At 38.1% G+C, this 16,085-nt stretch overlaps 1 protein-coding gene across 2 annotated transcripts in view; it reads left to right on the forward strand.

Moving 5' to 3' along the window:
- The window catches only part of cmip (c-Maf inducing protein), a 55,749-nt gene that overhangs the window by 16,721 nt on the left and 22,943 nt on the right, over positions 1–16,085 (forward strand). For both annotated transcript variants that reach the window (XM_077568522.1, XM_077568523.1), the window contains 7 exons: positions 5,007–5,132; positions 10,032–10,082; positions 11,974–12,135; positions 12,787–12,828; positions 14,252–14,314; positions 14,415–14,495; positions 14,589–14,692. In XM_077568522.1, the coding sequence (XP_077424648.1) occupies positions 5,007–5,132; positions 10,032–10,082; positions 11,974–12,135; positions 12,787–12,828; positions 14,252–14,314; positions 14,415–14,495; positions 14,589–14,692 (629 nt within the window). The remainder of the gene's footprint in view (positions 1–5,006; positions 5,133–10,031; positions 10,083–11,973; positions 12,136–12,786; positions 12,829–14,251; positions 14,315–14,414; positions 14,496–14,588; positions 14,693–16,085) is intronic.

The raw sequence follows: 16,085 nt of genomic DNA on the forward strand, positions 1-16,085 counted from the left end.
TCTTTTGGTAGGTTGCATGTTTTTATAGCAATAGAACACAATATTCTGCAGGCCTTGCAAAATCCAGTGAAACAGCCGGGAGCGAAGGGGGTTGCTTCAGTGAAAATGGCTGGGAGTGAATGAGTTAAACTAGACTGTTAAAGGAGTGCCACACAATCTTGCCAAAATGTTAACAACACTAATAAGTTAGACAGGAAACGTTGTTTTCTTCCTTTATTACTACAGCTCTTCTGTGCTTGTTTTTTTTAACCTCTTACTGATTTTCTCCCTGGAAACAAAAAAAAAAACAACATACACACATCTCCATCTTCTTGTTTCTATGGAAACACATCAGTAAGAGCAGCAGGCAGTAAGATTACGTTACCTCTTCTTCTCTGATGGAAAGCCAGAGGTTTTTGAGAAATGGAAGAAAAATGAAAGCTGCCCCTTGAAGTAAAAGGTGGGAAGATGCATTGTAAAGGATGAGATGTGGAGATGGAGAGGAGGAAAAGTAGGCAGACAATCGCCACCTTTTTGTGCAAGATGGGGTATCCATGGTAACCTATCAGAAAATTGAAACCTCGTCCGTTTTCTTATTCCACTCTACCTCTCCTTGTTGACAAGCATCTCATTTTCTCTTACAAATTCTTATTCCACTTATTTGAATTTGGATCATATTGTGTTGCTGTACACTGCACAGAAAATGCTGTCCAGTAAATGTGTTGCTTTTCATAGACGGTACGGAGTCGGGACCAAGCCCCGTCGCAAATAGTGAAAAACCACAGCTAATTTATATCCCCCTAAAAAATGTTATAATAATTCATAGGTTCAAACTCATCTCACCCTTAAAAACAACCTTAGAGAAACAAATGAAATGTGTTGGAAGTGTGTTAACATGCACATATGGTGAAGACTCTCCATAATGTCCACAGACAACCCAGGCTAAACTTAGCTCCTCCTCATATATCTTCTCTCAGTCGAGATGTATCACTAAATACTTCCTTGACACCAATTACTACCTTCCCATTAGCCAGGGCTTTGGCGCCATCTTGTAGCGTCTTGGTCACTACAAGAGCACACAAATATGCAAACAGGTGAGTTTTACAGTGAGTCACTGAATGGAGCAAAAAAAAAAAAAAAGAGTCACTGCGACTAAGTGGCTTTTCATTGTGCATGCAGTATATACAGGCAGAAAGATGTTTAGTGTTCTTGAACGAATAAGTGCAGTTTGTAATAAACATCACGTGCGTAGCCACTTTGCATATGTTGGAGGTTTTGTCCGAGTGTGTGTTGGCCTCACCCTGACTTCTTGCAGGCATTACATGAAGGGAAAGCAAAAGCATGTTTGTTCTCCGCCTGTGTGTATATTTTCACCATAGAAAGTAGGGCTGGTGCAAATGAAGAGAACCACCTGTCTTGGCCGACACTCCGGTGGTATGTCAGGCCGACAAAAAGGCACTGGCTGCGGATTCTAAATGGGCTCGTGTTGATTGGAGCTGTGGCTGTGTGTGCGTGTGTGCTGGAGGAGGTCAGAGACGGGATTGTTTAGAGAAGAAACATGGAGGCAGTAGAGCGATACCAGATCAAAGCATAGAGGCTTGTTTTTCCACACAAAAACAAATCAACTATGCTGATGTTCATTTATCTTATCATACAATCAGAATTATAATAATTATTTTTTAAACAATGTATGCATCGTTCTTCAGGGATAGTTTTAACTGAAAAATAATTACCTTGTGTCCTGCTCGGTGTTTGCTCTAAAACTTGATACAGTGGCTTGTCGATTTTTAAACTAATGATCAGTTTCACCACAGGTCACCAAGTTGTAACACAATGACACCTTCCACTTACTAGTACAGACGCTCCCCACCTTACGAACGAGTTACGTTCCGGACGATCGTTCGTAAGGTGAATTTGTTCGTAAGTTGCTTCAGTGCTATATTTTGTATTATAATTTATGTTTAAAGCCTATATAAGTATATTGAAGGTTTATATAAGTATGTTTAAGGCTTGTACAAGTAACCTGCGTTGGTTTGTACTGAAAAAAACTTTTAATAAAATGGAGAGAATACGTACAGTACTGTACTGTACTACGTATGTTAGAGAGAGAGAGCGAGAGACACACACAGTATGTACATGTACGTAATAAGATAAATAAAATGAAGTTTAACTTACTTTTGGAAGATGTACTCGATGCTTAAGGAGATGATGGAGGAGGAGGAAGAGGAGGATTTTATATCATGAGAGATTCTTCGTCGTCGCTGGAATCGGCTTCAAAAGTTATTTCCTGCTTCATGGGGACCGGCGTTTTCTTCCTCCTCCTCCTCGCCACGTTGCTCAGCCTCCAATGAGCTCTCACAGCGCCAAGCGTCGGTATTAGCGGCGGAAAGAAGCACTACGCGCAATACAAAATCTAATTTACAGCATCTCTTTCCGAACATTTTTCGACATACTGTACGCGCAGAAATGTTCGTATGTACCGTTGTTCGTAACTCGAATGTTCGTAAGTAGGGGAGCGTCTGTAGTTCTCAGTTAGTATATCACACATTGAACAGTATGTACAGTACGTAGAATTTGCATCTACAGTCTGAGTTAAAGCCTTTCAAAATCGACATGAAAAGCTGTCCTTCCCTCATTTCAGAATTCAAACTGATTGCTGAATCTTGGATACCTTTGCATTTTTAATTTAGATAGAAGATTGATATTTTTTCAATTTAATATTGAACTAGAATAGCATTTAGCATAGGGCTGACCTCTGACATTAGGGCTAGGAATCGATTCTAATTTCCTCAATCGATTCGATTTTGATTCAGACGGGTTCAGTTTGATTCGATTTCAATTTTTTTTTTTCCCGATTCGATTCACTTCACTTCCATCCAATACTGATTAATCATGGATCATCAAGTCTTCTTAAATATCAAGGTTAAAAACTCCACAAACATTAAATTCCAATTTTAATTTTGTGGCTGAAATAACTGGCGAAATGATTTATTGTTACACACGCATTGGCATCAGCAAGGATAAGATGAAAATATTTTCATAATTCTATTCCAATAATTGTAAATATAAATTAAAAAGTGAATTGTCTAAGTCAGGTATTTCATAAATGTAAGAAAATACTTTTAAATTCATGTGAACAGTAAATGTCAGGAAAACAGCCATCCATTTTCTGAACCGCTTATTCCTCACAAGGGTTGCTGGAGCCTATCCCAGCTTGCTTCGGGCATTAGGCGGTGTACACCCTGAGCTGGTTGCCAGCCAATCGCAGGGCACACACAGACGAACAACCATCCGCACTCACAACCACACCTAGGGACAATTTAGACACTCCGATTAACCTACCATGCATGTCTTTGGAATGTGGGAGGAAACCGGAGTACCCGGCGAAAACCCACGCAAGCACGGGGAGAACTTGCAAACTCCGCCCAGGAAGGCCGAAGCCCGGACTCGATCTCACGTCCTCAGAACTGGGAGGCGGACGTGCTAACCAGTCACCTACCGTGCCGCTGTCAAGAAAACAGTCAAATACAAACAAACAAAAACTGAGTCTTTAAAATTCTATTATAAATTTATGGAGAAAAGAGCTATTGAAATAATCTATATCAGGCTCGGAAAGGAAAATCGATTTGATATTTATTAAATATATTTTATTTTTACATTATTTTTTTAAACCCAGCCCTATCTGACATGATAACATTTTATTTTAAATTGTATTTTATTTTAAGCACACTGGTCCATGACGTGACTTAAGGTTGTGTGTAAAATAGTAACATCCAAGTCAAGCATTGCTGGTAAAATTTTACATTTGCTTTGTTTTGAATGATAGGTCCATAGTTAAAATTTAAAAATTTAAAAAATATATATATATATTATTATTATTTTTATTATTATTATTATTATTATTATCTTAAAAAAAAAAAAGGAGAGCAATGATGATGTCAAATCGAATGAATACTGAGCTTTCCTGGAAAAAAAAAAAAAGAATGATAGGTCCATAGTTAAAACAAAATTAAAAAAATATATATATATTATTATTTTTTTTTTATTATTATTATTATCTTAAAAAAAAAAAAGGAGAGCAATGATGATGTCAAATCGAATGAACAATACTGAGCTTTCCTGAAAAAAATAAAAGAATGATAGGTCCATAGTTAAAACAAAATTTAAAAAAAATATATATATATATATATTTTTTATTATTATTATCTTAAAAAAAAAAAAAAAAAAAGGAGAGCAATGATGATGTCAAATCGAATGAACAATACTGAGCTTTCCTGAAAAAAAAAAAAAAAGAATGATCGGTCCATAGATCGGCCGGTGCCCATGTCCGGTCCTCGGGAGTCCCCCCTATCCTGCCTGTTTTCCATGTCCCCCTCTTCCGACACAGCTGAATCCAATAATCAGCTCATCAGCAAGCTTAGCAGAAGCCTGATTGTGATCCTGATCATGAATCAGGTGTGTTGGTGGAGGGAAACATGGAAAACAGGCTCTCGAGTACCGGACTTAGGCACCCCTGCCCAACAGCCTGTTCAGCATTCACTTGTGTTTCAGTTTTTCTTAGTGGAAAAACAACTACCATAATGTTCTTCATTGGTAGCTAATTAGGGTGTGAATGACGTTTGCTGGGCCCATTTTTGTGGCCGTACAGTAAGCCTCCCTTCACACAGTGACGCTAATGTCTGGGAAATCAAATGATTCATGTATTACTATTTGTGCATCCGTGCCTTATTATAGATCCTCTGTGGCATTAAGCATTTTTCTGCAAACCTCTCTTGAGCCTCACAAGATAAACAAGCTCCTTTTCTTTTGTGGTGTCTCATTTATCTGTTTGTCTTTTTCTCCACCAGTCTCCAGAGTTGCGGGAATTTGTCTTTGTTTTCGTTGTCTATTCAGAGCAAGTCAGCCCAGGGTACATTTGTTTTTGTTTTGTTTTTCCGGATTACAACCAGCAAGAAGAAATGCTACTTTGTCAAATCCAGTCCCAAAAGTGTGATTTATTTATTTTTTTTCCCCTCTCTTGTGCACAGCCCACTGGTTACATGGAGACGTCGTTGTCCTACAGCTCCATAGAGGACTTGCAACTGCTTTCGTGGGACAATGCACCAAAGTACTGTGTCCAGCTCAGCTTCCCCGGTGGCACCGTCCTGCTGCAGGTAAAATTCTAAAATCTTTTCAATGTGTGTGGGATGTGGCAGCATTGGCAAGGTTGGTTGTTCATCCCAGAATTATTGATTACATAACGATTTGAAAACCAAATCATGTAGCACCTCTACAGACAGTGAAAGCTCTAAAGTTGACCACAATCTGTTCCGTGACGCTGGTTGACTTGACCATTTGTTTCAGCGTCAACTGTCATAAAACCTTAATGGACTACACAGACGGTGTTTAGTTGGGTCTGTGTAGTGCCTGGTCACACGGAAAGTGTGAAATTAGACAACAAAGTCAATCGTTGTTATTTCTATTTCTGAAAATTGGTGTGTGATCGATCCGTTCTGCACTTCCGCCCCACAGTTTCAAAAAAGTCAGGCCAATTGACATAATAGCTGTCCCCACCCCAAGTGGCGACACGCCATTGACTTGGCGGTGAGGCTGGCCGAAGAACCACTTTGACACAAAAGCTGAAGTACTATCACGTCCACACCAAAAGGCAAGCAGAGCTGCAGTTCTGGCACCGATTAGCATTAGCTAACAGTGTTACTGTGTATGTTTCTGAAAATAATGGAATCAATTGTGGACATGGGAGTAGCTGGTCTTGGCGTTTACCATTGTTATGCGTCACATCACTCCACTAATTGACAATGGGCACTAATTTGAGGCATTTCCCCCCTGAAATTGTATGACTTTAGAAACATTTGACTTTGGAGGTTTCACTGTGGATCTGGTTATAGTATTATTTTGAAAAAAAAAAAAAAAAAAAAAGGCTGCTGGCACATATTGTAGCCAATATATATAGTAGTTTACATTTCACAGCCATCATTTCAAAAGTGAGGGGAACAAATTGTTCAGGGCTAAACCAAGTTTTATAAACAAACGATCATCCTCTCAATTCAACTGCTTCTCTCTGTAGCACTATATGTAAGCACTATAATCAAACTGTCTGACACTGACTGAGTTAAAACACAAGGACAGTAAAGCTAAGTAGCCAGTTAATGTACCAAGGTGAGTGGTGACACTGAACACGAAAATTCAGTAAAACATCATTTTTGCACACAAAATGGAAATGCAAGGAAAATAAGTTACGCTAGGATAAAGTGTTTGTTTAAAGGGTTTTAGGATACAGTGGAACCTCGGAGTTTGAACGTCTCGGAACTCGTACAAATCGGACTTCAACCAAAAAATCTGAGTAAAAAATGCTTCGGAGTTTGAATTCATTTTCGGAATTTGAACACCCAAGCAAAGCAAGCTAAACCGAACGTACCTTGAAAACGTGTAGCCGAGTGAAGTTGAGCGAAGCCTAGCAATGTCAAATGCTCACGTTGCGGTAGTTGAAACGATGCGTTGCTCATTTCCAGTCAGATCGTGAATACTCCCGGAGGTGCTCCATACTCACGAGTGCATTTTGACTTTTCTACGACAACTTTCTTCGCCATTGGACCAAAGAAAGACAACAGTGCCAGTGGCAGCAAAGAAAAACATACAGTGCTACGAACCACAGTGGAATTAGAAAGGAGATTATCTACCGTGACTACTTCTGTAAATACTGGCACGAGGACCCCCCTTAGCTGTTCAACAACGTGCCTGACGTTAAACAATGCACGCAAGGACCGCTTAGTAGTCTAACAATATGCCCAATGTAAAATACACAAAAACAGCACTTAACTTAAGCAAGCATTAACATAGCATTTATCATCCACTGATGCCATCACACCACAACAACAAAAAGGTAAGGTATTTTTTAGTGTTTAAATACAGTACTGCACTGTACTGTAAATGTAAAAAACATAAATAGAAATTAAAATGGGAATTTTCTATTTTTGGAGCTTGGGAACGTATTAATTGCTTTTACATTATTTCCTATGGGAAAAAGTGTTTCGGAGGTTGAGCAATTCGGACTTTGAACACTTCGCAGGAACGAATTCTGTTCAAACTCCGTCCGAGGTGCCACTGTATTTTGATGTCGCTGAATCCTAAAATGGTGTTGTTTTTCAAATTTGCTCTCATTTTTGAAACATTACATATTTTGGTTTATTTGTTATTGTGTTTAATGGCAAGAGAGGGGAGAGAGAGTGTGAGAGTAATTGTGTGTGTGTGTGTGTGTGTGTGAGAGCTTCCAACGATACTGTGGTCTCTAATTATTGAGCACTGGGGCCAGTTTGGACCGGGGTTCAGTGTCCATCCTTATTCGAGATTGATGGAATATATCAATGACTTTATTTCTCATCTTTACTTAAATTTATTCGGATCGTGGATCGTTGCATCTGTTTAAGGCTCCGTCCATACGAAAGCCCGTTTCAATGTATCCGCACAAGTTTTTTACCATTTGGGCAGTTCGTCCACATGGCGGCGCAGTTTCAGAGCTTGAAACCGATCACTTTTGGAACTGGGCTCCAGAGTGGAAAGATTTCAAAATGCGCCTCATACGTTCCAATGTGGACACCATATGCAGGATCTCCTCTAGTGATGATTAACCGCCAGTCTGTCAACAACAATGGCGGATAGCCGTGTCGTCATCGTTTTGCGCAACCTCCTTAGTTTGCTTATGCCTTTATAGCAAAATATTTTGCGTGATGTTGTTGTTCTTGAATCACCCGCCATTGTCACTTCTCCTGTTTTCGTCTCACTGATCTGTATACAGACGCTCCCCAACTTACGAACGAGTTACGTTCCGAGCGATGGTTCGTAAGGTGAATTTGTTCGTAAGTTGCTTCAGTGCTATATTTTGTATTATAATTTATGTTTAAAGAGAATACGTACAGTACTGTACTACGTATGTTAGAGAGAGAGAGCGAGAGACACACACAGTATGTACATGTACGTAATAAGATAAATAAAATGAAGTTTAAGTTACTTTTGGAAGATGTACTCGATGCTTAAGGATTTGATGGAGGAGGAGGAGGAAGAGGAGGATTTTATATCATGAGAGGTTCTTCGTCGTCGCTGGAATGGGCTTCAAAAGTTACTTCCTCCTCCGTAACTTCAATGTAGGAAGAAGTTGAGGGTCGAGGAGAAGAAGATGAGGGTTGATGAGTGTCTTCCTTGGAGGATTTACTAGAAACTGGCCGAAAGAAGCGATCTAACGACGATTGCACAGTTTTCTTCTTTTTTCATCATAAATGATGCGGTAGCACTGTATGGCATCATTCAATTGATTTGCAACCTTTGTGCAACGTTCAATATTTGGGTCTTGCTGCTCGAAGAGTGCGATGGCTTTATCTATGAGCGACAGGCGTTTCTTCTTCTTCCTCCTCCTCAACACGTTGCTGAGCCTCCAATGCTGGGTGAGCTCTCACAGCGCCAAGCATCGGTATTAGCGGCGGAAAGAAGCACTACAGTACTCGGAAAAAGGTGCGCAATACAAAATCGAACTTACAGCATCTCTTTCCGAACATTTTTTGACATGCGCGCAGACATGTTCGTATGTACCGTTGTTCGTAACTCGAATGTTCGTAAGTAGGGGAGCGTCTGTATATTACTGGATAGCCCATACACGCAAGCTGTTGAAGTCACAGGGCAGCCATCTTACTCCTACCATCTCGAGAGCAGACTACTTATAAACTACTTTGAAGTCCCCCTTTTCTTTTATCCCCCAGTTCCTAGACCTAGATGGCAGAGTCATCTCTTGTTGACTTACAGTCATAATTCTTTAATAAAAAAATATACAAGTTTCCCCCCTGTAAACATCATTAAGCATATAATTCATACATGTATTTAAGGCAAGTTGTAAAATGTCTGAAGTCCTCTTGTTTATATTTTAACAAATTTAAAACATCATAAATCATGCTCTTTCTACTAAGTCTCAAATGTTCTCCAATTTCGATACTGTAAATAAATAGGATCGTAAGGCGAGAAACGTTTCTTGGGAGGAGTAATATGGCTGCCTCTTGGCTATCCAGATCAGTGGTTCGTCTCCTTCGCGGATTCTTCTTCTACGCTTTTCCGTTAACTCCCTGTGGCAGCGCTACAGCGCCACTCCAGACTTGGCATATACATTACAGACGTTAAACGTCCTCAGCGTCTTCTTTTGGACACACGCATGTCTTGAAACGTTTCTGTTTGTTGGCTTTGCTTCCGTGTGTACATGGCCTAAGATCTTTTGGCCGACTTCATTATGTCTGACAAGATCTATTTAAGTGATTTCTTCATTAAACAGTTCTGAGGTAAATTGGCTTGGGTGTGGTCAGTGAAAATGATAAATGATTAGCTACATTTCGTTATTAAACAAGGGAGGGAAGTACGTCTTCACCCAGGGCTAGAAAGAAAGCTTTGAATATTTTTGTCCACTAATAATAAATGTCATGTTTATTTATTTACGTTTCCATGGTCTGACATTTACATTTGTTCAACCAATGTTGCAACTGACGTGGGAATAACTTTCAGCTCTCATTTTAAGAAGTCTCACACAAAGGTGTCATTGTCAAATGTAGTGGTTGCTGTTCATCTATTTCTCTAATTACCACAGTGTAACCCGACTACTGTAACCCACCGTGTTATAATCATTACATAACAAAATTTCCAGCTTACCAATGCTCCCTGCCAGGTGGTTAGATCTCGTTTGTGATTTTAGGCAAACGTCCAGTGTTTATCACACAGGCAAAATCGAGCAAGGTTGTTTGCTGGCAGCTTGAAAACTTGGGCTACGGTATAACTGTATACAGCTGCCATAAATCCTGATTACAAGGAAGTAACTTGATTATAAGCTTTGACAGCTTTTATTATTATTGTGTACATCTCGTTGTTTCTTCTAACATATAAATATAAGGAGTAATATGAGGCAAGGTCTAACATACATTCCACGATTACCTGAAGAACCTTTCGAGTATGCTGGTTTGCTTTCTTATACCTCTGACCAAATGTGACGAATGACATGTGTCTTCTTTTGTGTGGTCCTGCAGGCTGCTAACAGCTACTTAAGGGACCAGTGGTTTCACTCCTTACAATGGAAGGTAAGCATGTCTTTTGGTTTCATACTGATACTACGATAAGATTGTGCTGAAATCATATTGCACTGTGTGATTATATTCCCACAGCAGCTTCTAATACTGTATACGTGAGACGGTGCAATGCTATGGTTGAAGGAGATTGTGTGACTAGTGGAGGGAATGAAAGGCGCTGCTTTAGATTGGCCGGGATTGACCACGCCCACTTTCGCAGTTGCTCCCTCTTTCACTGGAAAATTGATTTTCTAATAATAATGATAATAATCAAATTATTTAAAAAAAAAAAACAGCAATTCCAAGAAAAGCTAAACTGTTTCGGTTATGGAGCATCTCTATCAGGCTTTCCCACACTTTGTCAGCTTGCAAGCTACTTAAAATAAGTTTAAACCTCCAATGAAAATGCAAAACGTACTTAAAAAAAAATATATATATATATATATATAATTCTTTATGTGTATAAATATGCTAGTGTAGCTTGTGTAACTGCATGAATGTATATTGCACAGTACAACTAGGCATGTCAACACAAGGCATGTTTATTTATATAGCACATTTTAGCGCTGTCACTATCGAAAATATTTAGAATCGATTAATCTCGATTATTCAATTGATTAATCGACTAATCAGATTCATTTTAATTTTGCATTAAAATGTATTACAAAAACATTTTTTCCCCAATTACTGTTCATTAACCAGTAATTGTTTGTTTTTTTTGGTGGGGGGGAGGGACTTTGTATTCTTATAGTGATTAAATAAAAAGGTAAAAGTAAAAACAGGTGTTATGCAAATGACTAAATAGAAGATAATCGGTCTTCTTTCATGATGGACTATAGAAATCAGTGAACAATTACTGTTAATATGCTGAAAATCAAAGGGTTTGGGCAATTTTAAATAAAAAATGGCTCCAAACGATTACTCTATTATTATTTTTTTCCCCGATTAATTTGATAATTGATTACTTGTCGATTAATCGATTAATTTTAGCTCTAGCCCATAGCACATTTCATACACAAAGCGTCGCAATGTGCTGACTTAACTAGCGTAAATTGTTTTGTTTTTATACTAATCAGATTAATTGAACTGAATGGAATCAGCCAGAGATGCATAGTCCGGACAGTAGCTGCTGAGCACACTTCCAAATGATCATCTCATTGTGGAATGCGACTGGCGCTTGTTAATGTTCTTATCAATGACTCAAAAATGTCCCTTCTTTGGTGTAGCGATTGTCCACTGGCGGATGAGGAAACATGGAAAGAAAGAAAAGTCCTCATCCCACTCTGTATGGAAATACCTGACTTACTTACTTAAATAAAAGTTATTAAATGGAGTTTTTCCCCCAATTAAAGCCTTAAATGGTTTTAAGAAACATTAATATGATGCCAAGAGGCATTAAAAATGTAAATACAATTGTTGTTCATGCTTTATTTTACATACACCGTTATGTAAAGCTGTCAATATGACAAAATTGAAACGAAAACATGTATTTGTGAAGACCGGTGACTAGTTGTAATTTACAATGACCAAAATGGCAAAGTTGCTTAACGTTCCGAATTCCAGCTGCTCTGAATTTGAAAAGAAAAATGTAGTGTTCCTGTCACTAACGTCCAACACGAAGCGCTAATGCCACCTAGTGGCAGAAAATTACTTAAACACAAATCTACGACTCAACGTTTCACACTTCTTTGAACCGTAAACTGTGAACTGCAACTAAATGACTGGCAGCGAGTAAATTAATGTCATGGTATCGACCACACCCCCATTGATGTAATGGGCACCCTTGTTCTACATCAACTATTTGTAATCAAGAAAGCAAAGATTTTGGTCTTATGCAATGCTGTTCATTTGATGCATCTGTGGCATGAACTGAAAAGCCGGTGGTGACTTATTTTCCATGTAGAAAAAGATCTACAAATACCGTAAGGTGTTGAACAACCCAAGCCGCTGGGATGTTGTGCTGAAGGAGATCAGAGCGCTCGTGGACATGGCTCTGACCTCACCACTGCAGGACGAGTCCATCCATCAGGCCCCTTTACATATCATCTCCACTCTGCTGGCCGAGGTCGCAACACGCATACACAACCATGTGGAAATTGTCATGTTTTTAAATAACACGTTTACTAATCACGGTTTTATTTTGGTCGACTTCATTCATCATACACAAAGGTAAAGGTGGCACATTTGGCAAAAAAAAGATATATAGTTGAGCTACAATGAAACCTTTTTAATGTTTTTGTAGGCAAATGAAATAAGCTTAATTTCAGACTTGTTGCTGGTAGGGGGGGTTTTGTTCATCAAATCATGTATTGATTACATTGATATTGTACACAAGTCACAATGTGATGTTGAATATTATATAGAGTGTTACTGATTAAAATGATGTCATCAATATGACTTAACCTATCTGTATGTCAAAACTGTACAGTATGAGATGTTTCCGTGACTTTCCTTTGGCATCTAATATCTCTTCGGTTACTGAGAGTTCCCAATTTTCGACATCTTGCTCTTGTTTGTCTGGTTGTCATTTTCTCTGAGGCAGACAATTTTAGGCAAGGTGCTTTATCTCAGCTAGGCATAATCACTACAATTCATTCTTGTATTTCTTTTTTCTGTCCTTTTGTCTTCCGTAGTTTTTTCTTCTTTTTTTATTGTGTTTTTTTCTTTTCTTTTTTTATTCTGCCATTCATTTGTATCTTTATCTTTTTGCCCTCAGAACTCCAATCTCAGCGCACAGGATCACGAAAACATCATTGTGGTAAGAGGGAGGGACACACATTTACATATTTCGTTTTGCGGGTGTTGATATCCGATATTTGTCAGACGTAGTTTGATAATTTATTTTTTTTTTTTATTCCGCTTCGGTACAAATACAACAAAAAAAACAATTTCAATCTACACTTGTAGCCCTTACTATCGCTAAAAAAACAATTCTTGTTAACTGGAAAAATAAACAAACTCTGAATATCGACCAATGGTCTAACCTCCTCATAAATCACATTTTAATGGAAAAAATATCTGCCTCAAATAAAAACCAAATATCAAAATTTATAGAAACATGGTCTACGTATATAGAATTTTTTAACCTAATTCCGGTTACTTAATTCTGTCTGTTAGCGAGAGCCACTACATCGTGATAACTTACATTGATGTTTCTGCATTTGACAATTTATTATTATATTATATTATTAGTATGGGATTTTTTTTTAATGGGCTTTAGGTGAACTGATGAATACACACACGCTCGCACGCACGCACGCACACACACACGCACATACACATACTCACCCACATACAAAATATATATATATATGTGTGTGTATATATATATATATGTATATATATTTAAAAAATAATAAAAAATAAAAAAAAAGAGAGCAATGATGATGTCAAATTGAATGAACAATACTGAGCTCTGAAAAAACAAAAAAAACAAATACAACAAAAGTGATGACATTGACAATGTTTTATGAGTAATGGCATACGTTTTGTGTTGGCCCGGTGGATATACAGTAGTTGTTTTTTTTTTCAATCTTATTTCAGACATGTATATAAAGAAAAAAACTGATTATAAAAGTACATGTAAAGACAAAATATTAAAAAAAAAAAAACATCTAAAACAAACACAACATTCAAGCAACGAAAGCAACATAAGAAAGTTTCAGTGTTTCACCCAATCATGAACTACACATTTTTAAAAAGGAGTAGGAAGCATAAACTTATCATGTCCTACCCCTTTTAACATCCGTTACACAATAAATAGTATGTAAAGTAAACAAAAAAACTGCTAATATACAGCTAATATATCTTCATTATTAATAACAAAGACTATTATTAACAGTGAATACATTGAACAGTCTGTGCCTTATGCATATATTGTCGTACTTTTACATATACATATATTTTTTTTCCTTATCAATAGCAACAATAATAATAACATCAACCACTGTTACTTTTCATTGAAACATTGGTTAATGTTGTTATTATTATTATTATTGTATTATAATGTAATGTAATGTAGTGGTATCTATCTGAGCACAAACACAGGAGCTTTTTCCTGTAATGTTATTTTGAATTCACCTGTGTATAGTTTTGACATTTTGACTTATTCCCCCCCCGGCCCTCTTTGGAATATTGTTTTTAACAGTGCCCTGGGTCTGGCTGTTCCTCTGTATTTACAGGCAATTGCACCTCTTCTGGAAAACAACCATCCACCCCCAGATCTTTGTGAGTTCTTCTGTAAGGTGAGGGGATGAGATGTCCTGGAGCTGTAACAAATCGTAGCGATTTATTAGCCACATCCCATGTGTCTTATATCACTAAGATGGCCTTGACTTTTTGCAGCATTGTCGGGAGCGACCGCGTTCCATGGTTGTTATAGAAGTGTTCACTCCCGTGGTCCAGAGAATCCTTAAACACAACATGGTGAGAAATGATGGCCGTCATGAATCTCAGTTGTCCTCGTGAGCTTTATTCAGTGGGGATGAGTCAGGTTTTGTGTTCTGCGCGTTTTTGCAGGATTTTGGAAAGTGTCCACGACTGCGCCTCTTCACTCAGGAGTACATCCTAGCCCTGAATGAACTGAATGCGGGAATGGAAGTTGTCAAGAAGTTTGTTCACAGGTGAGAAATGTGAATTGTGCAATTTTGCACTTCTGTGGATTCAATAAATTAAACATTGACTGACTTTATGAAGGCTGGGTCAAGTTGGCTTACGTGGTATTTAGTATAAATAACAGAATGTTTATATAAATGAATGGAAGCGGCCAGAGGTGGTGGGTAGAGTAGCCAAAAATTGTAATTAAGCAAGAGTAGCGTTACTTTAAAATAATATTTTTCAAGTAAAAGTAAAAAGTAGTTAACGAAAACAAAAATCACTCCAGTACAGGTAAAAATGTATTTGCTGAAAAGCAGGGATGTGATTGTTCCGCTAATTCGCGGAATTCCGCTTTTTTTATCTCCCCCCCCCCCCCCAAAAAAAAAAATTCAGATAATTTTTTTTTTTTTTTTTTGTAGTTCATTGTGTATGCACATGACTCCGACAGATAACATCTTCTGCTATAACAAAGACATTTGTGGTATGCTCTAATATGAGTTACTTTTCATTTGGTCATGATACAATTATTTGTTCATGAAATTTGAACTCTTCAACATTATTTATGTGTTAACTTAGTAATCACATTAGTTAGATATGATGATATTCTCAGTGATAGTTTTTAAAAGCAAAGGCAGTCCAATGTTTTTGAATGTGACTGATTTTGAGTTGACTAAAACTGCCATTTTATATGGGATAGTTCAATATACATTGAAAATTTATGCTGTTGTTTTGTCTATTTCTTTGTCATGTGAGTGCATTGAAAGTACTTAAAAACACGGAAAACCCATGAGCCTTGTCCCCCCACCAGGGCACTGCCCTGGACCTAGCTGGGTGCCAGCGGCCCCCAGACCCCCGGCTAAATTTTCAGATAATTTCACTTTGGTCAAATCACATCCCTGTGAAAAGAATACTCAAGTAACTGCTTGAACATAAAGTCTTGATTTATTTTTAAAAACAATGTCATCAGATAGACAAAAACAAAAAATGATGTGCACATTTTGGCATCTTGAAATCATAAAGGACTTTTTGAGCTCGAAACAACAGTGCAAGCAGACACGTTCGCCCAAGCCTGCGCAACCCATTCACAAATTGTGGCGTAACTCGCTCGGTGCTGCCTCCCAATATAATCACCTCAGGTGGCAGTTTCAACGAAACGTCATCTTTCAGTCGACTCTTTCGGGTTCTCATCATGCCTGCCAGGCCTCAACCAGGGCCGTATTTCCCGTATATAAGCAACGCGTCAACGGAAATGCTCCCACACGGTCAGTCAAGTGGAACGCTTACCGAAGTCGCTCAACAACATTTACAACAGATTTTGGAAGTCGGTCCACGCAAAAGGCGCATTTCATTCATTACTAGGCGCGCCGTCGATTTTTGAGAAAATTTAAGACTTTAAAAAATACGGTAAATCTAATATAT

The sequence above is a fragment of the Vanacampus margaritifer genome, chromosome 6, assembly GCF_051991255.1.
Source record: "Vanacampus margaritifer isolate UIUO_Vmar chromosome 6, RoL_Vmar_1.0, whole genome shotgun sequence".
In the NCBI taxonomy this organism is placed as follows: domain Eukaryota; kingdom Metazoa; phylum Chordata; class Actinopteri; order Syngnathiformes; family Syngnathidae; genus Vanacampus; species Vanacampus margaritifer.